This window comes from Diabrotica virgifera, chromosome 1 (assembly GCF_917563875.1).
Source record: "Diabrotica virgifera virgifera chromosome 1, PGI_DIABVI_V3a".
In the NCBI taxonomy this organism is placed as follows: domain Eukaryota; kingdom Metazoa; phylum Arthropoda; class Insecta; order Coleoptera; family Chrysomelidae; genus Diabrotica; species Diabrotica virgifera.
In genome coordinates this window covers 136069925-136096000 of record NC_065443.1, presented here as the reverse complement: position 1 = coordinate 136096000, position 26076 = coordinate 136069925, and the positions used below count along the sequence as shown (strand labels likewise).

The window sequence follows — 26076 nt, the reverse complement described above, 5'->3', positions numbered from 1 at the left end:
CTCTCTCTCTAGCGTGATGCCACCTTCCGGCGTATGCGTAAACTAATTAGGATTATTTTATAAAACCAGTTCCCTTGTATAAAAAATACTTGTTTTATTTAATTTTTTGTCTTACATATGTATATTTAAATTAATTTTAATATATTTTCTAAGGGACGTTAATGATTCAAAAATATAATCTAGATGTATAGACACAAATTATTATTATGTAACCTAGCTCCCTCTATTACAAGAGAATCTAACTAGAGCTGCTTAGCATTTTGTCCTTAGATGTCGCAAGAATGCAGAGAAACATTTTTTAATTTTTTTCTATTTTATGCTATTAACTTAAAAATTATAAAAACAATGATATGATTCTGCTTGATTTTCAACATTTGTTGGAATAGTTATCTCCTTCATTATAAGCAGGTTTATTATTACATGAAATATATGTATTTATGAGACTTTTTTAATCTATACAGAAATGCTAATCTAAAGGTCATATTATTCTGTTTAGCTAATTCCGTAGCATACAACGGTCCCTGAAGAACGAAATATTACAATTTCTATTTCTATGGTGTTTGTATAAAGTTTCAAGTAGAAGTAGATACATTCATTCTGAAAATAAATTAAAAATAACAGTTAACAGCTCCTACAGCGCTCACCTCTAAAGGGAACTTCCACCTTCCACGAATGACAGTTAATTGTCACTGTCAAAATTTTAAAAATAAAATCAGCTGTTTTGATTTCATTTTCAAAAGTTCCTGTTTATATCTTTTGACAACTATTTTCCATACAATATTTTCGAAATATGAATGAAGAAATTGACGAAAGCGAATTTTACCATCAAGATTTCACAACAGCTTCAGAATGGGAGGTTTTTATGGCGAGAATGGAGGAAATTATAAACCAATGGAAAGTTGATGAAACTAAAACTGAATGTGTTCCAGATGTAGCAAACACATGGAAAATAAAAGCTGAAAAAATACAGTTTGCTGATACTGACTTTAGCTTATTTTTATATTGTAAACAAACTGAGTGTCCTGATACATCTGACAGTGATGATGAAAACGAAAAACATAAAAGTCCTATAGACAACTTATATGATTTTGAATTGTACAATGAGTGTAACATTGAAGATCATTCTTGTATCTCTTCCTGGTATGGTTTGAATGAATATATTGTACTGTCACCAAATAATAACACTGGAATCACATCAGAAAGTAAAATTAAAGTACTTCTTAGTTCTGCTTACATTGTATCCAGTAATTTATTATCATCAGGAAACATAAGTTATCCACGGCCTATCTTCGTTCAGATCAGAGAGAAATGGCAGAAATGCTACTTAGGAGTCTTCGAAAATGAAGTAATGAGAACAAATTTTGAAATGGTGCATTTACGAAAAGGTCCACCACATTGCAGCTACCTTACAGGCCTTTTAGATTTATTTAAAACTAAGATAATGTCATCTTGTGGTATTGAAAATATTCTAGTTTCTGTACAGCAGTCATATACTTTATCAGATTTTGGCCTTCATGTTTGGAAGCAAGACTTACTTTCTGAAGCTCACGATTTGAAAGTTCTTGTTTTGCCGTTTGGAGTGACTGTTGAACCCATTAATTCTCTTGTGCTACATACTACTTGGAACCATGTACCAAACCATTTGATAGTTGACAGTGAAAATTACACAGATTTTGATCCAAAAGCTGCAATGAAATGGTCTTTACTGGTCAAAACTACAACTGAACCAGTTTGTCTGTTGGCTGATGTGCTTACAGAGTTTTTCCAAAATCTTAGTAACCAATCTTTAATTTTTGATATTTTGGGAGATTTTGCTACATTGCCTAGTATTGATAGCAATCCACTGGATTTGTTAACTGAACCTGCTGTACCCACTATATCGAGGTAAATATTGTTGTTGTATTAATATAGTGAAACCTGTTTAAATCTATTGAGACATTAAACAAATTTTGTATTATTGACATTTAATAAAGTCAGTTCGCTCAACTCAAACAGCTTATTCCTACCTCACACTATTAACAGCTTAAATAAACCTGTCATTGCATAATTCTCTCATTGGAATCAAAAATATTTTAGTAAATAATTGTACTATTCACGCTGTTTATTAGTGTTTATATATTAGGTATTAACCAGATATAGCCCTACAACTCACACTCCCTCTATGGGCAAAATTGACTCATCCCAGGTACCTACAGTATCAAAAGGATTGAGCACTGGTGGGACTCTTTCTATGTTATCGAGCCCTAGGTGACTTGGTATGCTAAAGTATCTCCCAAAAATTTTCTTACACATCTGGGCATCAAGAGTAGTACAGCTTTCTGCAGGGTCTTATAAAGATGTTAATTTAGACCCAGCTTTTTATGTTTTCGAGGAGGTTCTTCGGAATGACTCCAGTAGTAGACATAATAATTGGTATCATCTGGGTACTTTGCATTCTCCATTGTCTTCGCATTTGAATTTCCAGATCTCTGTACTTGGAGATCTTTTCAGTAAATTTAGTACCTACAGTAGAACTCCAATTATCCGGATTAATTGGGACCGGACCCGATCCGGATAATCAAAAATCCGGATAATTGGATTTTTCTCGAAAAAGGCCTTTTCCGGGAAAGAAACGTAATTACAGCAAAACACAATGGAGAACATAATATACGGTATTTATTATGAAAAACAATACAGTATACACAACAATATGTAAATGACAAAGTTTACATTACGTAATATTGACACACAATACTAAATCACAGTAAAATGAATTATTTTTTTACAAACTTGATTTTTTCTTTTTCTCAATCTGATCCGGATAATTGGCGATCCGGATAATTGGAGTCCGGATAATTGGAGTTCTACTGTAGATTATTTCTGTTAGGTATCGCCACATTAATTAGTGTTTTTTGTCTAGTTAATTTATTAACTAGTACAAGATCTGGCCTATTATGTGCCACTGTTTGATCTGTGAGTACCTACAGTGTGGTCCCAGTATAGCTCGTAGTTGTCATTTTGAAGCATATTCTCAGGGATATATTGATAATATGGTAGATGGTCCATTTGGAGGAGTCCCAGCTTGATAGCTATCTCTTGACGAATGATCTTGCCTAGTGAGCCATGCCGTTTCTTGTATTAATAATATTAATATTATTGTTGTTTCTTTGTTTGTTTACTCTTAACATTGGCTATGAGCACATGTGCTTGGTCGTCTAGTAATTTCCAGCTACTTCTAGTGTGTCAAAATGTAGCTAACTTGGCAACAAAGTAACTAAATGTACTATACTAGACAGTTCCGTCTGTGAATAGCAAACCGACTATAGTAGTATAGCAGAATTAATGTGTCCGTCAATGTTTTTCAGCTGCTTACTTGTGGTTTTTCTATTAAATATATTTAAAAAAATAGAGCTTTAGATCTACTAGAATGTTATGTAATTTAAGTAGATGAGCAGGTTTCATATTTTTATTTGAAATTCGGAAAACTGAAATATGTAATAATTTAAACATTTTTTATTGGTCGCAAATTTATGACACACATTATTACTACTGGCTCTAATAATTTTCCTGTTTTTAGGCTTTTAAATAGGGCTTCTAGAGTGTCCACTTCCCGGAACAAAATGACCAATAATCCACCTCTCAGTGAGTCTGTGTTGGTACTATTATTATATTTCTTATTTCCTGATGCAGATGAATCCACAACTGTTCCATATGGGCTAGAAGAAAAGGAAATTGAAGATTCTTCATCACCAGTAAGTATAAATATTGAATGGATGCCCAAATAATAAGATTTTGTCTTACATTCAGTGTTTGAGAGAGATTTTGACCATTAAAAGTATATATTCAAATACTACTAATAATATGAAAATAACTAATAAATTTTTTAATCACAAAGAAATTCACCTGTATACTAAAGAAGTCAAAAGCAGCAATAAGAAATCCATGATTGGCCATATACTAGTTGAAAGTACTGATTGAAGAAAAGTAATGGATACAAAAGACCATTCAGCAATGATTGAATTATAATTATCTGATTTCGTTATTTTCAGGCTTCTCCTAAAAGATTTGAAGCAGATTTCAAAGGTTTTAAGACATGTTCCATCGATTCCCTTCCATGGCGCTTGTCCATTGTACTGGCACATTGTCTGCAGAGTCTAGGAGGAATCAGAGCCTTCGCTCACATCTGGTACGAGTTTGTTCAAGAAATGAGGTATCGTTGGGATAAGTCTATGCCTATTCCTGGGTAAGTGGTTAATTTTTCATATAATTTTTCTTAATGTACCTAATCCTTAATAAAATAAAAATAAACGTTAAAGATCGTTCTGTTTAGACCTGTTGTATCTCTTATAAAACAAAATGAGTATACTTTTTATCATTTTGATTACTGCGAGATATATGTTTTTTTATTTTAAACGAATTTTGGATGTCAGCTTTTATTTTTATTGAAAATATTCCTAGTTGGTATATTTAGTTTGTAATTTTGTACTGGATAAAATATTATTTCAGAATGTTTAGCCAATACTTCTCGAGAATTACCAGAATTGGTAAGAGTCAGTCTTCTCTTATCTTTAAATAACTGTTATCGGGTTGATGTGTACATTTTACAGTCAGTGTTGGATTTAAGTGAACTCACAGGTGCACATTGTGTCTTTCTTCTGATATATTGCCATGCTTCTCGAGAAATTCCTACACATACACACCACCTATGACAACCAATTAGACAGAGGTCCCACTATACTGAAATCAGAAAAGCAATACAGCAAGCCAAAAATGATAAAGCACCTGTATTAAACCCTAGCTGAGCTACTTAAAGCTTTTGGATGAGGAAAACATTAGGTACCTACTTAACTTTTTTCTTTGACAAAATTTTACAACGTAGGAAAAATACCCGATTTGGTCCACCAAGTGAAGAGATTTTAGACTAATCAGTATGATGAGCCACACACTTGAGATATTTTTACACATTATCCAAAACCAAGTATTCCTTCTCCAAATTCAAGTAGTCCCACAAAACTGATCAGAAGATGGAGAAATACGGAAGAGAATAACGCAGGCAAACAGAGCTTATTTCGTCCTGTCCCATATATTTCGGTCTAAAAGTGTCCACCGAAATACAAAGAGGAGAATCTATAAAACCTTAATTAGATCAATAGCAGGTTATTGGAAGTAAAGTCTGGGTCCTGAAAGAAACATCCAAAAACAAACTCGACACATTCGAAAGGGAAGTACTGAGGAGAATACTAGGACCTGCGAGGAAAAACGGAATCTTCAGAAGTCAACAACGAGCTTTATCAACTTTATAGGGAAACACCCCTGTCAGACTTCATTAGAATACAAAGATTGCAATGGGCCGGACATGTGATAAGAATGGAAGAGGACAGGCTACCAAAAAGAAAACTGAATGCTAGAATGCAGAATGCAGGGAAGGAGACCGATTGGAAAGCCAAGAAAGCGCTGGGAAGACACAGTAAACAGCGACGCACAAGACTTTTTAGGAGTCCGTGTATTGAGAAGAGCAGCCACAGACAAGCAAGAGTGGAGGCAAAAAATAAAGGAGGCCAAGGTTCAATTTGGGCTGTAGTGCCGTAGAAGACAAAGAAGAAGAAGTAATCCTTCTGTGCGAAAGTAGAATGGGTAATAAGCAATTTGGATTTAGAAATGGTCTAGGAACTAGACAGGCCCTTTTGTATGCGCGTTCTCTTACAAAAATCTTGTGAGTTCCGCAAGAAGTTGTGACTTCGAGAAGGCATTCAAAGAGTACAGTATGGTACACTTTACGATTGCCTGCGAGTAGCAGGACTTGTCCACTACGATATAAGACTGCTAAAATACTTATACCTATTACAATTAAGTAGCTTCTATCCAAATTGTAGATATAGTGATACTGAAAAACTACCCGTCAAACATGGAGTAAGACAGCACTGGCGAAGCGTCCATGTAACCATTGTTACCATTGGTAACAGTTAAAATTTGTAAATAAATATTTTATGACTACTATGAAATAATTCCATTTATATTTTTTAAAAATAGAAATATTTGTTAATAGTATCTACCTAATTCAGTAAAATAGACGCAGTAGACGCACGAAAATATCAGCTAGTTTATGTAAAATCGGTTGCACGTTATTATAATACGCCCTTACCACAGTATACTCTTAGAGAGGTTCCATATTTATTATACTGTGCCCTTACCGTGCGCCGCGCCGTTTACCACTTCTGTGAGTGGCAACGATAGTAGGATCTTTGACTGGATCGTCTCTGAAAATTTTGCGGGGACGATGACTCTGAAACCGCGTATTGGTGTTACCAAATTTTAATTTGGTGACGCTAGGTAGGGCCGGTGTCTATCGGGACAGAAAATACCGACCGTAAGAATATCAGACTTAATAAATGCAATTTTAATTATTATTATAATTATAGGTAATAATTATAATTCCATTTATGAAGTCTGTTATTCTTAGGGCCGGTATTTTCTCGATTAAACTCCGGTTAGTTAACCGTACCGGCCCTTTGGATTCGATCATTGCATAATATGCATTATTAATTATTAGTTTATAACTTGTAACTGTACTTGCTTATTATACAGATAATATATCTATACCTTTTTATCCTATATAAATCATATTAATCGATTTTAATTACTTGTCGAAATATATTAATTAACAACATTATTATAATATGACATATAATAATATTGATTATACAGTACATTGTAGTGTATAATAAATATAATAAAAATTATTTAATATTTTAGGCTAAAAAGGACAAATGAATGTACTGATTAGTATACTAATTATACAATTTGGATTTTTTAATAAAGTATAAAGGTGATATAATACATATTTTACCTAAAAACAACAAATATGTTTTTAGTTTGTAGATACTTTATATAATTTCTTAAATTTTTAATTTTTTAATTTTATTTCATCTATTTTTATGATAGACCTGGATCGCGCGTACCAAAAAAAAGTTGATTAATAGCAAGCTGAAAATTCACGGTGTCTAGTCGAACAAACTTTGATGTATGGGAACACTGTATATATAAAAATATTTATAAAATACATTATATATATAGATAATATATAATATATCTGGTATATATTTAATATCTGGTTTTGGTAACACTTTAGAAAAAGTCACGCGTCGCCACTGTACGACAGGGTTGTGTTTTGTCACCCAGTTTTTTTAACATACCTATATTCTGAAATCTTTAGGGAGGCTTTAGATGACAGACAAGAGGGAATAAGACTAGGCAGAGAAGAAATGACGAATTCAAAACTTCCGCTCAATAACATCATAATAGTACGTTCTTTAACGGTAAAATATTGCAAAACCTCTAAATTTTAAAGAACCGCTTGGATTGACATGAAATTTGGCATACACATAGCTAACAAGTCAAAGAAAAAAGTGATATTGTGCCGATATGTGCTTTTGCCCCGGGGGTGCTTTTCACCCCCTCTTGGGGGCGAAGAAATATTCGTCCAAAGTAAGTCCGGAAATGGATAAACTGACTAATTTTAAGTAACTTTTGTTCTATAGATTTTTTTCACTAAGTCAATACTTTTCGAGTTATTTGCCAGTGAATATGTTCATTTTTTCAACAAAATAACCACGCTTTTAGACGGTTTTTCGCAAATAACTCAAATAATAAGTATTTTAATAGCCTGTAAAAAATTTAAAAAATGGTGTAAATATCACGTCTCTGTACCTAGTAGAAGCAGAGTTATAGCTAATAAAAAATTGGTTCATATTCGTCAAATTCCAAATGGAATATTTTAACGTGAAGTAACCAAAAATGAAACACATTTCGGGGAAAACTCATTACAACTTAATTAAAGTGTTTAAAAAAAGCTTAATTTTTGTTTTATAAAAAAAAATTCTAGCATCAAAAGTAAACAGACTAACGCTCAAAATAAAGTTAGTTTCTTTTTTTTTGGTAAAAAAATCGGGAAAATCATCCCCTAATTAGTATCTCAAATGAACTTAATTGTTACGACTTCACAAGTTTCTTGACTCGTGTATGTATTGTATGTATTGTTTATAGGATCTGTAAGTTTCATCGGTTCAAAGTCCTTATTTTTGAAAGGGCTGTAGTTAAAAGGGGTTGAACGAGTCACTGATCACGAATGTATGCAAATTTAGAAACACCAAATCTTAATCAATTTTTGTCTAACAGAAAAACAAAAAAATAAATGATATTCAGAAAAGCAATGCTGACTTTTTTTGTTTTTCGAGATTTTTGTTATCTCTAACAATTTTTAAGTTATTTTGAAAAAAAGCATATTTTTCAAAATTAAAATTTTTTAAAATTTTACTTTAAAACCAAATTTTTTTAAAAATAAGCACTTTGAATCTATGAAACTTACAGATAATATAAACACAATATAAGTAAAATAATTTGTGGAGCGGTAACGATTAATTTCATTTAAGTTGCTAACTAGGGGGTGGTCTTCCCGATTTTTTTTTGCCAAAACAAAAGGGACCAACTTTATTTTGAGCGTAACTTGCTTAAATTTAATGCTAGAAACTTTTTATAAAATCAAAAATAAAGCTTTTTTTAAACACTTTAAAGAAGTTATAATGGGTTTTCCCCAAAAATTGCTTAATTCTTTGGATATTTCACTCCGAATTATTCTATTTGAAATTTGGTGAATATGAATCTATTTTTCATTGGCTATAACTCTGGTTCTACGAGGTCCAGAGACCTAACGCGTACACCATGTTTTTTTACTTTTTTAAATGCTATATTTTTGCTATCATTCTAGCGTTCAAGCAGTGAACATCTATTTCGAGTTTATTATCAGCGAGTAATTATTCTGGCGATACAAAAACCAAACTCATTAACAGTTGAAGTGTAAATATTATAATTTTAATATTTTTAAATGTGAATGTGTGTGAATTTCAAAAAATGGATGATTAAGATTACATCCAAGGAGTAGCAAAACATCTTCGCAGTATGTATAGTCATCCCAATAATATACAGGGTCATCAGAACGTACCTACATCTGGTAATGTACAATTTTATCCTAATACACAATGCAATACAAATATACAGGGTCAACCAAGCATGTTTATAACTAATACTATGCCTAATTATAATATGATACCAAACTTTAACACACATGGTCAGCAAATTTTTTATACTCCTCAAAACCAATCATTGCAACCTAACACTAACATGCCGAATCCGATAGCACCTGACGTTCCACCAGGACCTTCAGCGTCAACACAGCACATGGATGATTTGGATTGCAGTCATTACTCCGATTATTCAATGAGTAGCAGCGATGATGAAACACAAAATCCAAACCCAGAAACAGACAAACATCCCTGGCAAGATGTTATTAAACAAAAACGAAAAAGGTATAAAAAAGCTAGCACAAATACTGATAAACAAAACACACTTACTTCAAACAAATTTGATGCTTTACATAGCCTTGATGACACAAATGAGGATACAAGCAAAAGTACATCTGAAAATAATAATACAGCAATACAATCCAGACCTCCTCCTATATACATCTACGGTGTTACTGATTATGCTGCTATGTTAACCAATTTGTCAAACGTTTTAGCGGAAGAAGAATTCCACACTCCAACATTATCCGAAAACACTGTCAAAATATATCCCAAAACAGTGGATATCTACAGAAAACTAGTAAAATATTTGCGAGAAGAAGGAATAGTTCACCACACGTATCAACTAAAAGAGGAACGTGCCTACCGAGTAGTTATTAGAGGACTCCATCATTCTGTAAAAGTTAATGATATAAAACATGAGTTACAATCCAAGGGACATAAAGTTAGAAATATAGTCAACGTCACACACAGAGTAAGTAAAGCACCTCTACCCTTATTCTTTGTAGACTTGGAGCCTCAAACTAATAATAAGGAAATATTTGATATACAATATTTACACCACACAAGAATAACGGTTGAGCCTCCTAGACCTAAGAATGGAATAGTTCAATGTATGAGATGCCAGAGGTACGGACATTCAAAAACATACTGCACAAAACCATTCAACTGTGTAAGATGTGGGCGTGGACATGACTCAAAAACCTGCCAGAAGCCACGTAACACTCCCGCCACATGTGCTTTATGTAACGGAGGCCATCCAGCCAATTTTAAGGGCTGTTCTGTATACCGAGATTTAATTAACAAGAAAACCAACAATAGGGGTCCACCTCAAATCCACCAACAAAACCAAGAAACAGTACATCAAACGCCAACCATCAATACTACATTCCAAAATCCTCATCCGAACATAAAGCCGACTTATTCTGCCATATTACAAAATAATCCCAACAGGCAGTCAACACACAATGAGAACGAAAATTTAACAGACGTCTTGAGCAGCTTCCTTAACCAATTCAGAGACATGTTCAACCAGCTACTTAATCAGAACAGCATGATATTAACAATGCTCACAACTGATATTAACAAGATTGCACACTAATGGCTCATACACTTATCATAGCAGCTTGGAACTCAAACGGACTTGCAAATCATATACAGGAGATTATTGTTTTTCTGAAAATGCACAAGATTGATATACTTTTGATTTCTGAAAGTCACAGCACTGACAGAACTGTAGTCAAAATACCCAATTATGTAACATATTATGCCAATCATCCCGATGGTGGAGCTCATGCAGGATCTGCTGTAATTATTAAAAACTCTATTAAACATTATGAACTGCAGCCATATATTACAAACAAAATACAAAGTGCAAGAGTAAAGATACAAAGCACAACATGGCATATTACCATAGCTTCACTATACAGTCCCCCTCGACATATGATCTCAACTGAAGAATATAATGAACTTTTTGATTCTCTAGGCTCCCATTACATAATTGCTGGAGATTGGAATGCAAAACACACTACCTGGGGTTCAAGACTTATTACAACCAAAGGAAAACATCTCCTGGAAACAGTTCAACAAAAAAATCTTAACTATTTATCAACTGGCGAACCAACTTATTGGCCCACTGATAAAAATAAATTCCAGACTTATTAGATTTTGCTATAATCAAAAGTATACCAATCGATCGATGTGATATTAAATCAAACTTTGACCTTAGCTCCGATCATAGTCCTATCATCATCAATGTGAGTAGCGAAATTCTGCAAAAAGTTTTCCCTCCTAGACTGTGTTCTAAACGAACTGACTGGCTAGAATTTCAAGAAATCGTAAACACCAACCTAAGTCTCAACGTAAGGCTAAAAACAGAAGAAGAAATTGAGACAGCAGTTCACGATTTCACAAATCTGATGCAAAACGCTGCCTGGAAAGCAACACCTGTACATCATAAGAGAAAGACAGATGATGTTCCCAGATATATTAAGGAGTTGGTAACCGAGAAGCGTAGGGCACGCAGAATCTGGCAGCACACAAGGAATCCAGCGGACAAAACCAATCTCAATAGACTGACTCACAGACTACATTCAGCACTTCAAGAATCCAGAAATACATCTTTTGAATATTTCATCAAAAACCTGACTCCCAGTGATCACTCATTGTGGAGAGCGACCCAAAAAATAAAAAGACCTGTCGTAACAGCTTCTCCATTAAGACAGAACGATAATGCATGGGCTAGATCAAATGAGGAAAAAGCAAGAGTTTTTGTAGAACACCTTGAAAAAGTGTTTGCACCAGTAGATTTATTCGAAGATGAAGAAATAAATAGCTATTTAGATGCTCCCTGTCAACTATCACCACCTGCTAGATCAATTACTCCATCAGAAATTATGGAAGAGATAAAGAAAATCAACTCCCATAAAGCTCCAGGTTATGATCTAATAGGGGGAGAAATTCTCAAACATTTACCAAGAAGAGCTATCGTGTTTCTCACTACTTTATACAACCGAATTCTTCATCTTTCCTACTATCCAACGCAATGGAAATTTGCTGAAATTATCATGATCGCCAAACCTGGAAAGCCACCAACAGAAGCTGCCTCTTACAGACCTATAAGCCTGCTGCCTATACTTTCTAAAATATTTGAGCGACTACTGCAAAGTAGAATAAATAGTATAACCTCCATAAATAATTTAATACCAAATCATCAATTTGGCTTTAGGGAAAAACACACCACAACTCAGCAATGACATAGGATAGTAAATTTAATCAGAGACGGTTTAGAAAACAAGAACATTTGCACTGCAGCATTTCTAGATATTCAGCAAGCCTTTGATAAGGTTTGGCACCAAGGGCTGTTATACAAATTAAAAACAAACATGCCGAGTCAGATTTACTTACTTCTAAAATCATACCTTTCCGACAGACATTTCGATGTCAAAATGGAAAAAGATAACAGAAGATACCAACTCGTAAGGGCAGGAGTACCCCAAGGCAGTGTTTTGGGACCATTTTTGTACTTATTATACACCGCTGATATACCAACTACCAACGAAACAACTATCGCCACGTTTGCCGATGATACAGCAATAATTGCGCTTGACCATGATCCAGTAGTGGCCTCTAACAAGCTACAAACACATTTAGATCGATTACAAAACTGGCTCCAAAAATGGAAAATCAAAGTCAACCACGAAAAATCGGCTCACATAACATTTACGAACAGACATGTAAATTGTCCACATGTTACAATAAACCACCAAGTTATCCCAGTGAAGGCTGAAGTCAAATATTTAGGTATTCACCTTGATCAGAAACTAACATGGAAAGCGCACATTAAAGCTAAAAAACAACAACTCCAAATAAAAACCAGACAAATGAATTGGCTTCTTGGTAGAAGATCACAATTATCCATAGAAAACAAACTGGCAATATACAAAATAATACTAAAACCTATATGGACTTACGGGATTGAACTATGGGGATGTACGAAACCATCAAACACCAAAATTCTGCAGACATACCAATCAAAAACTTTAAGAATCATTGCAAATGCACCCTGGTATATTTCAAACCAAACATTACATGAGGACTTAAAAATACCATTCATAAAGGATGTAATAGGACTGCATGCGACCAAACATAGAAAAAGAAGTATCAATCACAACAACGAGCTGATTTCCACGCTTTCCAATCGTCCATTACCAGTTAGGAGACTCAAGAGACAGTGGCCAGAAGACTTTTGTGAGTGACATTTGTGTTAGTGAATACAGTGGTGAATAAGGTGAACCGGCACTGGCCGGCAACACCTACAAAACATTACATAATTATCAGTTTTACTTAATACTCTTTTGTACAGAGTAGATTGTAAATTTGCAAGTTTTCAAATAAAAAAAAAAAATATTTTTGCTAAGAACGTTTTTTTCGATAACATAATAACTTTTCGAGTTATTTGCGAAAAACCGTCTAAAAATGTAGTTTATTTGTTGAAAAATGAACACATTCACTCGCAAATAACTCGAAAAGTGTTGACCTGGCGAAAAAGCTCTATAGAACAAAAGTTACTTAAAATTAGTCAGTTTATCCATTTCCGGACTTATTTTGGACATATATTTTTTCATCCCCAAGAGGGGGTGAAAGTCATCCCCAGGGGAAAAGCACACATCGGCACAATATCACTTTTTTTCTTTGACATGTAAGCTATGCGTATGCCAAATTTCATGTCAATCCAAGCGGGAAGCGGTTCTTTAAAATTTAGAGCAAAAAACCGTGAAAGAATGGACTAGAACGCGGAGACAACCAAAATACTTCGGCCATATAATTAGAGAACCAAAATACCGTCTACTTCGCCTTATAATACAAGAAATATAGGAGGGAAGGAGATGAATTGGCCAAAAAAAACTGTTATGGTTGTGTAATATTAGACAATGGTGTGGTTCCATAGTGGAAGAATTATTTCGCACAGCAACCGATAGAGAAATGTTTCAATGAAAGGAAAGGTTTCAGGAAATTGTAAACATGTAAAGCAGAATAAGAATCTTTCTTGTGTATTTTCCTTCGACTTTCTGTTGATTGTCATCTTCGCTTTTTCCACTGCTTTGGGAAATATTTAATAATTTACAACTATTTAAATTTTGTAATTTTATTTGTGTAGAAAAATATATGTACAAAAATTTAAACAATAAATAAGAGACACTTACAGTACTTAACAGCATCGGGATTTTCTAATCTATATTATTAGTAAATGCACGCACAACTTTATTTACATCTTCTATGATAGTAATAGTCTCTTTGAGCAATTACAAACACTGTCCGTAATTTTTTTTCAAGTGACTTGTATTCATTATTGAAGAGATGAGTGGAAGAAAACTTTTTCACATTTGATCTAATAATTACTAGAGACATACCTATCCAGCAGGTTTAAAATTAGTGTTTTATAGACTTTTTATAACTATAAGCCATTGTAACTTCTCAGCAAAGCTACATGTCATACATTTCTACAGTAATGCTATAAGGTCTGTATAGACCGAAAAAGAAGAAATAATTGTAAAAAATTTAAAAATCAAAGCCAAAAACATTTGCACTATACAAATTTTAGCATTCAATATTTTAAAACTTAACAAACTCAATTCACCTTCACTCGCCTCTTCAATCCAACCTTCAACTGTAGCCCTACTTCAATATTTTTAACTGGTCGATTTAATTTGCCAAAGACAACAATGCCAAGAGAAGTAATTTTAAAATTTTCTGTTTTCTAACGTCACTGTTCGGTTGGTTACAACTGTTTAAAAAAATACAATCTCTAACAACTAAGTATATCGGAAAACAATTTAGTATAGGACGAATATACTTGTCGGAAATATGCAAATTTTCATATTTTGTCCGTCTGTCCGTCCGTCTGTCTGTCTGTGAACACAACTCCTCTGTCATTATACCAGGTATAATGACAAATGAGGTGTCAAATGAAAGCTTATAATCCAAGGATGGTATTAAAGCTGAGAAATTTGACCTAGGCTGTCTGTCCGCCCGACCGCGAATATAATTCTTCCGTTATTATTCCAGGTAGAATGACAAGTGAGGTGTCAAATGAACGCTTATATTCCAAAGATGGTACTAAAGGTGACAAATTTGACCTAGGCTGTCTGTCCGTCTGTACTTCCGACCGCGAATATAACTCCTCCGTCATTATACCAGGTAGAATGACAAATGAGGTGTCAAATGAAAGCTTATAATCCAAGGATGGTATTAAAGGTGAGACATTTGACCTAGGCTGTCTGTCCGCCCGACTGCGAATATAATTGATCCGTTATTATTCCAGGTAGAATGACAAGTGAGGTGCCAAATGAACGCTTATATTCCAAGGATGGTACTAAAGGTGATAAATTTGACCTAGGCTGTCTGTCCGTCTGTACGTCCGACCGCGAATATAACTCCTCCGTCATTATACCAGGTAGAATGACAAATGAGGTGTCAAATGAAAGCTTATAATCCAAGGATGGTACTAAAGATGAACAATTTGACCTAGGACTTGCGGTTTTAGAAATACGACAAGAAGTATTATTTTAACGGCACCGGAATAGTGCAAGTGATATATTAGTCGAGAACAAATATATACTTTCGGTTTCATGACTGTTTGTCAGTCCGTCCGCGAATAAAACTCCTCCGTTATTAATACAGACAGAATGACAAATGATGTGTCGAATGAAAGCTTAAAACCCAAGGATGGTATTAAAGATGAGAAACTTTACATCTGACTTCCGATTTTAGAGTTACAATCATAGGTACTGTTTTAAAGTCTCCGAAATAGTGTAAGCGATATATCATTTGACGTGCCTTAGCAAGATGAGAACAAATATAAAGTTTTGGTTTTTATATCATTTCCGGTTAAAAAGTTCTAACCAGAAGTGCCGTTATAGTCGCAGAAATAGTACATGTAACACATCAATCGAAGCGTATTGAAAAGTTGAGTTTCAATATTTAGTTCCGGTTTTGAAGTCATTTCTGTGACAATGATAACCCAAAGTTTAGTAAAAATGACTCAAAATTAGTCAAATCGTATATCCATCGACGCAAAGTTACACGAAGAGTTCAAATATCGAATTACAGTTCTACTGACGATTACTTTGGGTGAAAACCTAGGACTTACGAAGTCCAATTACTTGTTTGCACTAAAAAAATCGGTTCAAATTAAATTATTCTGTTTATTGTTGTTAACTTTGAAACTAACTGTTATTACAGTTTTAAATGGAATTATGTTTATCAATTTAACGAATCAGTATCAGGATAAACATTTTTAAGGCATTTCATATTTCGTGTTTCAGAATATAATAAAAGTATTTAAACCAAGTATTAAAGTATTACAAGCCATCCCTCTTATCAACTATAACCGTTGATTGAATGCCCTAAAGCTATTACCAATCACAAAATTTATTATAATAACAAGCAATTATAATCTTTCCTTTACAAAATGTTTATTTAAAAAGTTTGGAATGTCTAGAGACGGTTGTCAGATTAAAGATTTCAGGAATTAAGTACTTCATTATACCTTTGTCTAGGCATATGCAAATTTAAGAAACAATTTAGGAACAATAAGAGGAATAACCTATTAAGAATATTGTTAAAAGTTTGTATGTATTTAAATATTTGTAAAGACTTTTAATACACACTGAAACACGAATATAAAATTTGTTAAACATGTTTATCCCCGTACTGATTCGTTAAATTGATAAACATAATTTCAATTATAACTGTAATAACAGTTACTTTCCACGTTAACAAAAATAAACAGAATAATTCAATTTGGACGTTATGAATTGTCCGTTACGAATTTGTATAGTTACGAACTGTCGCCGTTACCAAGTGTCGCCGTTACAAACTGTCGCTGTTACGAATTGTCCATTACCAATTGTCCGATTACGAACTGTCGCGTTACGAGGTGTCTGGTCACGAAAAAAATCATCTTAACTATACCTAACAGTGGCGCCCTTTAATGTCTTAAGATGGCTTTATTATTATAACTAACTTTATCAATTTTTCATTTTCCGGTTTTGGACCAGGTCTTGTTTGAACAATCGGTATGTGGGACACGGGTTATTCAAACAACACTGACTATGGCTCTAAAGCGGCCCCTAGATGCTCAATATTTTTGTCAATATATTGCACAATATTTAATATTGTACATCGTCTGTAGATCACATGGAACGATTGCGCAATATATTGCGTCAATCAACAGGACTTTGATTTTTATTGTGAAATATACTAATATTGAAGCGTCTGTGGCCTATATTGCGCAATATTGGTTCATTCGTGTTTTATCACTCTTGCGCTGTCGTGGTGCAGTTAAAAATATGGTTGCCAAAGGAAAATAGCAAGAAAAAAAGTTTAATTATAAAGTGGATCGATGTGTATCGGTCGTGACCCGCTTTGTGGAATGTCAAGACTAAAGACTATAGTAACCTAATTTAAAAAAATGAACAGTACGATCAATTGCTTCGAAAATATAAAGAATATTATCTAGATGCAGAAAGTTTTGAAAATCACTTTGTTCAGTAATTCTTCAATCATTTAATAAATTTTCATGAGTACTTATACTTATCCCTTTCTTAAACTATTCCTCCATCCACCTGCGTTTATTTTCCTTCGTCGTTTTTATAGATGTGTATGCCGAAGGTAAAAGACACTAGGTGCATTTTTGTCAATATTGGGATTATACTGCAGTTATAATGAGCTTTTAATTCTCCACACAGAGGTATAGAGCACTATGTCCTACTTTATAAAATAACAAAGATAGACATTTTATAAAAAGTGTCATGTCACATTTTGTTCAGAGGATAGGGCACCATATGGACATTAAACCCTATACCTATGTGTACAATGCTTTATAAATCCAGTATTAAACAAGCAGGGTAAAGTATTACACTTTACCCTGTAATGCTTGTCATGAAGGGTAAACACATTAAAGTTTAACATTGTATACTGCATTTTTAGTAAACATCTAGTAGTCCAGAGAAATAAGATTTTTCTCGTGACACATCCCCCTCCAGACCGAAACCAAATTTTTTGAGTAGTATGGACATCTATATTATTAACCTTTATGTTTCCTGCAGCCGATTTTGATGATATACATACATAGTTATAAACAAATGAAGATCAAAAAACGGTAAATTTTCGCTTTTTTCGTCTATAACCAAAAAATTAAGCAGTTTAAACAAATTTGAGAGTAAGAAACTCATAAATCGTCTAAAAAATTTCAATATGGCGTTCGCTGAATATGTCTATCCTTATTGGTTGCTTAGAAAATTGCAAAATAAATCATAAATTTTGAGTTTTTATAAATATTCATAACTTATGTAAAAATTAACTTAGAACCTTCTTATTACACGAATTGCTAAGACTTCTGGTGCTTAAATTATATTTTAAATTTCAAAGCAATGGGTCAAATAGTTTAAAAGTTATTTAATTTGTTTATCCCAAATAAATTTTTTTTGAAACACTGTAAGTCAGAAAATTATGAGGTTACAGTAAGACTCCTGACAGTTTATGGAAGAAGAACATTTATGCTATTGACTTAATTTTAAAAAAAAATACAAAAAGTAATTTTAAACAGTGTAAAATTATTTTGCAAAAACACGTCGATTTTTGGCTAACTTATAAACAATTAGAATAACTTTTTAACCGTTACCCGTAGAAAAATTATTTTTCCATATTTAGAAAGACTGAATTTTTATACACATTTAGAAAGAAAAACAATTGTCCTAGGACAATTAGGGACGAAGTTAGCCCCCCCTTTTTTAATTCACATGTTTTTGCAAAATAATTTTGCAATATTTAGAATTATTTGTTGTAATTTTTTTTAATTAAATTAATAGTATAAATTTTCTTCTTTCATAAACTATCCAAAGTATTAGTATAACTTCATCATTTGCTGACTTATAGAGTTGCAAAAAAAATTAATTTGGGATAAACAAATTAAATACCTTTTAAACTATTTGACTAATTGCTTTGAAATTTAGGGTATGATTTAAGCACCATAAGTCTCATCATTCCGTGTAATAAGAACGTTCTAAGTTCATTTTTACATAAGTTATGAATATTTATAAAAACTCAAAATTTATGATTTATTTTGCAATTTTCTAAGCAAATAATAAGGATAGACATATTCAGCGAACGCCATATTGAAGTTTTTTATACGATTTATGAGTATCTCACTCTCAAATTTGTTGAAAATACTTAACTTTTTGGTTATAGACAAAATAGCGAAAATTTATCGTTTTTTGATCTTCATTTGTTTATAACTATGTATATCATCAAAATCGGCTGCAGGAAACATATAGGTTATTAATATAGATGTCCATACTACTCAAAAAATTTGGTTTCGGCCTGGAGGGGGATGTGTCACCAACAGGATATTTTTTTCCTTATTTCTCTGAACTATAGTACCATGACCCAAAAGATCTTGAAGAGGTAAACAGCACTATGTCCACTACATTGTGTTTTACTTTTTTTTTTTTATTAAAAATAAGTCAAGTTTATTATCACAATATGTGTTTTAAATAATACAATCTTGAAAGTTAATAATCTGAAGAATAAATTAGACAAGGGATTGTGACATAATGTGTATTAACATATATTCTGTGAATAAAGAAACACAAAAATAAACTTAAAGCGTTTCTCCTGTAAAATTACAAATTTGTGACATAGTGCCCTTTACCTCCGGCATACAGAGATATAACTAATGCAATAGCCCCACAACTCGCTGTCTTTTTCCACATGTTGACAGCACCAGTTTCAGTGGAGAACTAATTTATTGTGCAACAATATTGCATCGTGTGGGTCGTCCGGTCGACCTACTAATATTATTGTACAATATTTTGCACAATATATTGACGTTAATATTGACCGTCTAGGGGCCGCTTAAGAGCTCCAAAATTCATTTAAATCGTAACTTTAAAGATCATGTAATCACACATCGTTTACTCCATTCAAGCATTCTTCCTATATACTAAAATATTTTTACCTAATCTAAATTTTATTAAAAATCTAATTTAAATCAATATTTTGTAAATCATTTGCTCCTACAATACACTATTTACACTGTTTCTTCTTAGATTGTATGCTAAATATCATAATTTGATTTTTGGAAGTATAATACCATTTTAAACCGTTACAATATAGTTTTTTTTGCCCCATTGTATAAAAACAGGTTTCGTTTTGTCTCTAAATTTTCTAATATCGTATTATCAAACTGAAAATACAATACTTCAAACCATATTGGAAGGTAAATTACAGGGCAAAAGATCAGTAAGAAGAAGAAAGAACTGGGGATTGAAAGACCTGAGGAGATGATTTGACCACTCAGCCGCACAAACCTCTTGTGCAGCAGTTTTCAAACCTACAATTGCCATTTGCATCGCCAACTTCGAATGTAGACGACGCAATCACAAGGAGAAAACTTAAATTGTACTAATGGAGTATCAGCACCCTCTAATAGTTTTTTGTAAAATGATTTACATTCCTTATACCAAAAAGAAGTTGTGTTTATGGTAGCCAACATAATATCCAGCAATCGGGAAAAGTCATGTAACTAAAAGAAGAAGAGAATATATACAGGATTTATTTTCGATATTTTATATCCTACGCACTCGGAAAAAATCAACTGCTTTAAATATAGTCGAGGAAATGAAGATGGAAAAATGGTAAAACCTCGCAATTTTTTCGTCCAGCATCGATTTGTACAAAAATTTGGGATTAGGCTCATTTCACCCTCTAGGTCATTTTCTATATTGAACCGCTGTACGCTTTTGGTTTTTTAAGGGTGAAAACCACCCCTAATTGTAAAAAGTTATAAAATATCATTTTAAACTTTAATATTGTCAACATTTGCTTCTTATTAGATACATTATGATTGTTTTGTGCTTTAAGATGTAATATTACAATATTTCAGCCCTTAAAACCACCCTTGTTGGAGCTATATATGACAAGTTTACTTTTCCTAAAAGAGTAATTTCGGCTTGCATCAATTTACATAAAAATTTGGGGTTATGATCATCTTACCCTGTATTCATATTCTATATCATGCTCAAGGGCGTTGATTATTTTTAGGGGTGTAAACTATCCTTATTATCAAAAATTATATAAAAACATTGTAAACTTTAATACAGGTAAAATTTGGTTTTGACTGGTTAAATAATGATTGTTTTATGTTTTAGGATATAATATCATAATATTTCAACCCTTAAAAACCACCCTTAATAACATTGCAATTTTTATAAGTGGACAATTTAATAGATCTATACAGAAAAAAAGTAGAATTAAAGAATTACAAAAACATTTATTTACACAAAAATACGAATTTAAAAATATATAAAAATACACATACAAATAGTTTTTTAGTCATCCAGTATACGAACCGGCTCTGTGGTATTATATAGGTACATTGAAAATGCTCTATAAGGGGACTATTCGAATTTTTCGAAAAAAAATTAGTTTTAGAAACATAGCTCCTTCATTTTTGGCGATAAAAAGTTTTTTCAATAATAGTTTTGTAGGATTTTTGAAGAGTAATAAGACTGTGTAAATTAAATTCCGTTAGATCCTTAGTTTTTAATTAGGGTGGGTTTAAAAGGCTCGAATAAGGGGGTATTATACATACCGGTTCTGTGGTATTATACATACATTCAAAATTATCCATAAGCGGACTATGCGAATTTTTCGAAAAAAAATCGTTTTATAAACATAGCTCCTTCATTTTTGTCAATAAAAAGTTTTTTCAAAAATGACTTTGTAGGATTTTTGAAGAGTTATAAGAGTGTGTAAACTAAGTTCCGTAAAATCCCTTAGTTTTTAATTGAGGTGGGTTTAAAGGTCTCGAATAAGGGGATGTTTGCTCGTAAATAGATTTTTTAAACAGCTATATCTCGCTAACTGTTCACTGTAATGAAAATCTATACATAAGGAAATTTTAACTATTATAAAAGCTACAATTTAGTAGTCTATCATTTTTTTCGTGTCTCTAGTATTTTCGGAGATATTTTGAAGAAAATGATAAAAAATGCAAAATTGCAAAAAATCAATTTTTCTTTAAACTCCAATTTTCCTAAAATTAGGCCTTTTAAATAGGTCAAACTTCTTGGGTGTATTGATAATATAAATATAAAAGGAATTGCAAAAAGACAAAGACCAATTTTTACTTACAAGGGTAGTTAGGGGGTTGTTTTCGCTATTTTTTTCGTAGAGAAAAATAGGTACCGACTTTTTTTTATCATAAGTTGCTCAATTTTTATGCTAGAAACTTTTTATTATTTTTTCTTGAAAAATCTTATTGTATGCTTGAAAAAATATCATGTAAGTTTTCCTGGAAAAATGCAAAGTTTTTCCGTTATTTGGCTTTGATTATTTCAAATTATGCATTTGACGAAAAAAGCTAAATTTTAACATGCCGTATCTCGGTTTGTATTGGTAGTAAAAATATTATAAAAAACAGCTTCGTTTGTGTTACTAAAAGATACAATTTTGATATCTATTTTTTCGTTTTTTTTATTAAATGCATATTTTTCGAGTTATTCTCAAATAACCCTCTAAAAAAGTCGATTTTTGATTGAAAACCTGTTACTTTCAACCACGAATAACTTGAAAAATATTAGTTTTACGAAGAAAATGTATAAAACTTTTTTTCTTAAAATCACTTTTTACATTTATTTACATGGTTAAAATGTAATAAAAAATTCCCACCCCAGAGATGGGGCGGCAACTACCCCCAAGGTCTTATCGTACAGCAGCATGATATAGAAAGTGATCCTTGGACGATTCCCCAACTTCTGTGAAAATTTCAAGTAAATCCATGCTGGATGAAAAAATTGTGAGCCAAAATGCTTCATTTCCTCGACTAATAGTTTTCAGAGATCAACGATATCCAAAATATCTGATATAGTCGGTTCGCTAAACTCAGACACAACTGAGCTACATAAAAGAAATTCGTATATGACTGCTAGTATGAATAAGCATTCGTTCATTCGTTTTTTGGTTTTTCGTTTCTCCGTTTCTTCATTCTTCGTTCTTCGAAACGAGATAAGACCACAGTCATAGACGTCATTGAAAGAAGTTGTAACTTAAAATGGAAATGGGCAGAGCCGGATTTAAGGCAGTGGGGGTCCCTGGGCAGAATTGGTGTGGGGGCCCCTGGGCAGAATTGGTGTGGGGCCCTACCTCCTACCATTAAACAAATTGTTGTTATGACTATGGTATGGTTAAAGTCCGGGTACTTTTCGAGATATTTTAACTGAAAATTCCTTGATTATGTCGGGCATGTCTAGTTGCTTTAAGGCATTGTGTTCAATGCTCATTATAAAGAGATGGTTCAAACGCTCTTTTCCTATCATAGACCGAAGTCGATTTTTAATTAACTTAAATTTTTAGAATGATCTCTCTCCACTGCAGTTAGTTACCACCAGAACTAAATATAAACGAAGTGCCACTACAACGTTTGGAACCGCATCATTCACATTTTTCTCTTTTAACCTTCAGTACATTTTTGAAGTTCTTTACTTATATTTGATGAGCTGATTTTCTCTTTAAATGAATTGAAAAAATTCTACAAATTGTACCAATTCGACATATAGGTTTTCATCTAAATCATTGCTATCAATCGGTAAGCTTTAGTGAGTGAGCTTCAATTTCATTGAGAGTTAAATTTTCCAAATAATGTAAAAATCCAAAATTGGAATGAATGGATTCATATGCCGAAAGCCTATGACTTGAAGAGGAAATGAAGTGATCTATAATAGCTATAAAATTTTGAGTCCTAAATTTCTCTGATGTTGTCATTTCAGTCTCTGAAATATTCCTTAAAAGAATATAAATTTTTTAATTGATTTAAGTGCCGCCACTCCTGAATTAAGGTAAATATTTGGATCTTGAAGAATACGACTTGTGCTGTTTGTCCTTTCTAAGATTTCATTCCAAAATATTGCAAATATCCCTGTTTTCAGTAAACACACTCGATTATACAAACCATTTGTATCGCTACGAGTTTCAAATTGTTGCCCATCTTCTTTTGAAATTTTGTAGTATTTACTCTTTTTTAAGAACAATAATATTTCTGCCATGGTCGGCGTTGCTCTCGCTTAAAGACGTTTTTAAACATTCGATTAACAAGTTGTATCTATATGAAGAGGAAGTGAAAAATACATAGGGTTCATACAGTCCTTCCAAGAAATCAAAGAATTCTATGGCAGTAGGACAACACTTAGCTGCAGCTTTAGCAACTAAATTTAGAGAGTGGGCGACACATGGAATCTACAACGCCAAGATATTGTGTCATCTAAATTTTAGCTGAACACCATTGTATTTTCCACTCATAACTGACGCATTGTCGTAGGTCGTAGGACTGTTCCCTGCAGCTTTTCAAATCGATATCATCTTCTTGCAAGAATGTCTTAAATATATCTTCTGCTTTATGACCGTAAATACATTTTTACCGTAAAAAATACATTTTTAATAGGAAAGAAACCTTCCATATAACGAAATATTACAGTTAATTGATTGACAAAAAACATTCTATGTGAATAATGTGCTGATTTTTTTAAGTTTGGGGCTTTGTGGGGGCCCCCATAATGTGGGGCCCCGGGCAGCTGCCCAGCCTGCCCGCCCTTAAATCCGGCCCTGGAAATGGGCTGGTCACGTTGCCAGAATGAAGGATGGAAAATGGACTCGCAAACTAGTTGAACGGAGACCAAGAGCCGATAAACGTAGCAGAGGAAGACCACCAACACGATGGCAACGACTTACGAAAGACAACAAAAAACTGGATAAAGAAAGCACAAGATAGAACACTTTTGAGAAAAACAGGGGAGGCCTATGTCCAGCAGTTGATCGAGAGAGGCTGATGATGAATAAGCATTTGTGTTTTGGTATTTTACTAATTTCCAAAAATCAAACTACTTCTTCAGTCGATTCTTCCTCTCACAAAGGCACCAATCCGTTTCTTGTGGTGGGATTCCTGGCCATGTAAATGTCCATGTCGTGGTCGGTCCAGTTATCAGAATTATCACAATAGTTGTTGAGTGTGTGCGTTGAGCCCGCGTTGCTGTAGCGACTGCTAGGTCTCTGGTGATCACGTGACCTCGATCTTGGCCGAGACCGTCTACTGGATGATACTATGGAGTGTGCTGGTGCTACGTGTTGGGGACGTGACGACATCCGGTCCGATTGCATGGCTAGCGATTGGCGGGACTGTCGTAAATCTGCAAAATAAGTTGGAATATAATATGTATAGTTCTGTAAAATAGAATTACTACTATGTACTATTAACTATATAGGGTTAAAACAATTGACACCAACACCAATTCCTTATACCTTCATCCTCCTAAAGATAATCATAAACCCTTTTCCTCCATATCTTTCTTTAAAAGTACTTTTCTGTTTCCTGGACCTTCTGTAATATCAACCATTCGTGTTCCCTGTGGGACAGTTGAAAACTTTAAGCCTTCGGGATGTGGCTATACAGGTGAATCCTAAGGATATCATGGACGGACAAGATAACCAACGAGACCGTACTACGAAGAATGGGGAAAGAAAGAGAGGTGATGTATACGATTAAAAGGAGAAAGTTAGAAAATCTCGGACACATAATGAGAAATGGCACTAAATAGAGATTACTGAAGGTAATCCTTCAAGGTAAAGTATTCGGAAAGCGAGGAATTGGGAGAAAAAGAATGTCCTGGTTAAAGAAGTTGGGGAAATGATTCTCCACAACAACAACTAATCTATTAAAAGCATCAGTTAATAAAATAATTATAGCCATAATGATCGTCAATATTCGAAATGAATAGGCACCAAAAGAAGAAATCTGACAGTTAGAAATGAGGAGGTAATTAGACGGCTGAATCAAACAACACAGCTGGTCAATATAATAAACAGACGCAAGCTGAAATACTTCGGTCACATTGTGAGACACCTTGAAAAATTACTCTTTTACATCGGATCATTCGGCGACAGCTCCAAGGTAAACGTGGTCCTGGTAGAAGAAGAACATCATGGCTGAAAAATCTAAGGCAACGGTAGGAAAATCGACTACATCGTTATTCAGAGCTCAATAAAGTTACGATCAAGTTACGACAGCGAATGTGGTAGCCAACATAATCTCCAACAATCGATAATGGTCATGAAACTAGAAGAACAAGTTCGCTGTTTTCTTTAAACGTGTATGTAGCTTTTGCAGTTGCTATTGAATTTCCTG

At 33.3% G+C, this 26076-nt stretch overlaps 2 protein-coding genes across 3 annotated transcripts in view; one reads left to right on the top strand and one right to left on the bottom strand.

The window, feature by feature from the left end:
- Positions 1–691: 691 nt before the first annotated feature.
- The window catches only part of LOC114349431 (rab3 GTPase-activating protein catalytic subunit), a 382835-nt gene continuing 357450 nt past the window's right edge, over positions 692–26076 (top strand). Inside the window, exons 1-3 of the mRNA XM_028299803.2 lie at positions 692–1884; positions 3557–3731; positions 4029–4222. Coding sequence (XP_028155604.2) covers positions 791–1884; positions 3557–3731; positions 4029–4222 — 1463 coding nt within the window. The 5' untranslated portion in view covers positions 692–790. The remainder of the gene's footprint in view (positions 1885–3556; positions 3732–4028; positions 4223–26076) is intronic.
- LOC114349432 (slit homolog 1 protein) overlaps positions 13968–26076 on the bottom strand; it is a 115794-nt gene continuing 103685 nt past the window's right edge. The window contains exon 7 of one of the 2 annotated variants that reach the window (XM_028299804.2): positions 13968–25081. In XM_028299804.2, the coding sequence (XP_028155605.1) occupies positions 24801–25081 (281 nt within the window). In that variant the 3' untranslated portion in view covers positions 13968–24800. The remainder of the gene's footprint in view (positions 25082–26076) is intronic. The other variant, XM_028299805.2, reaches the window with a different exon arrangement.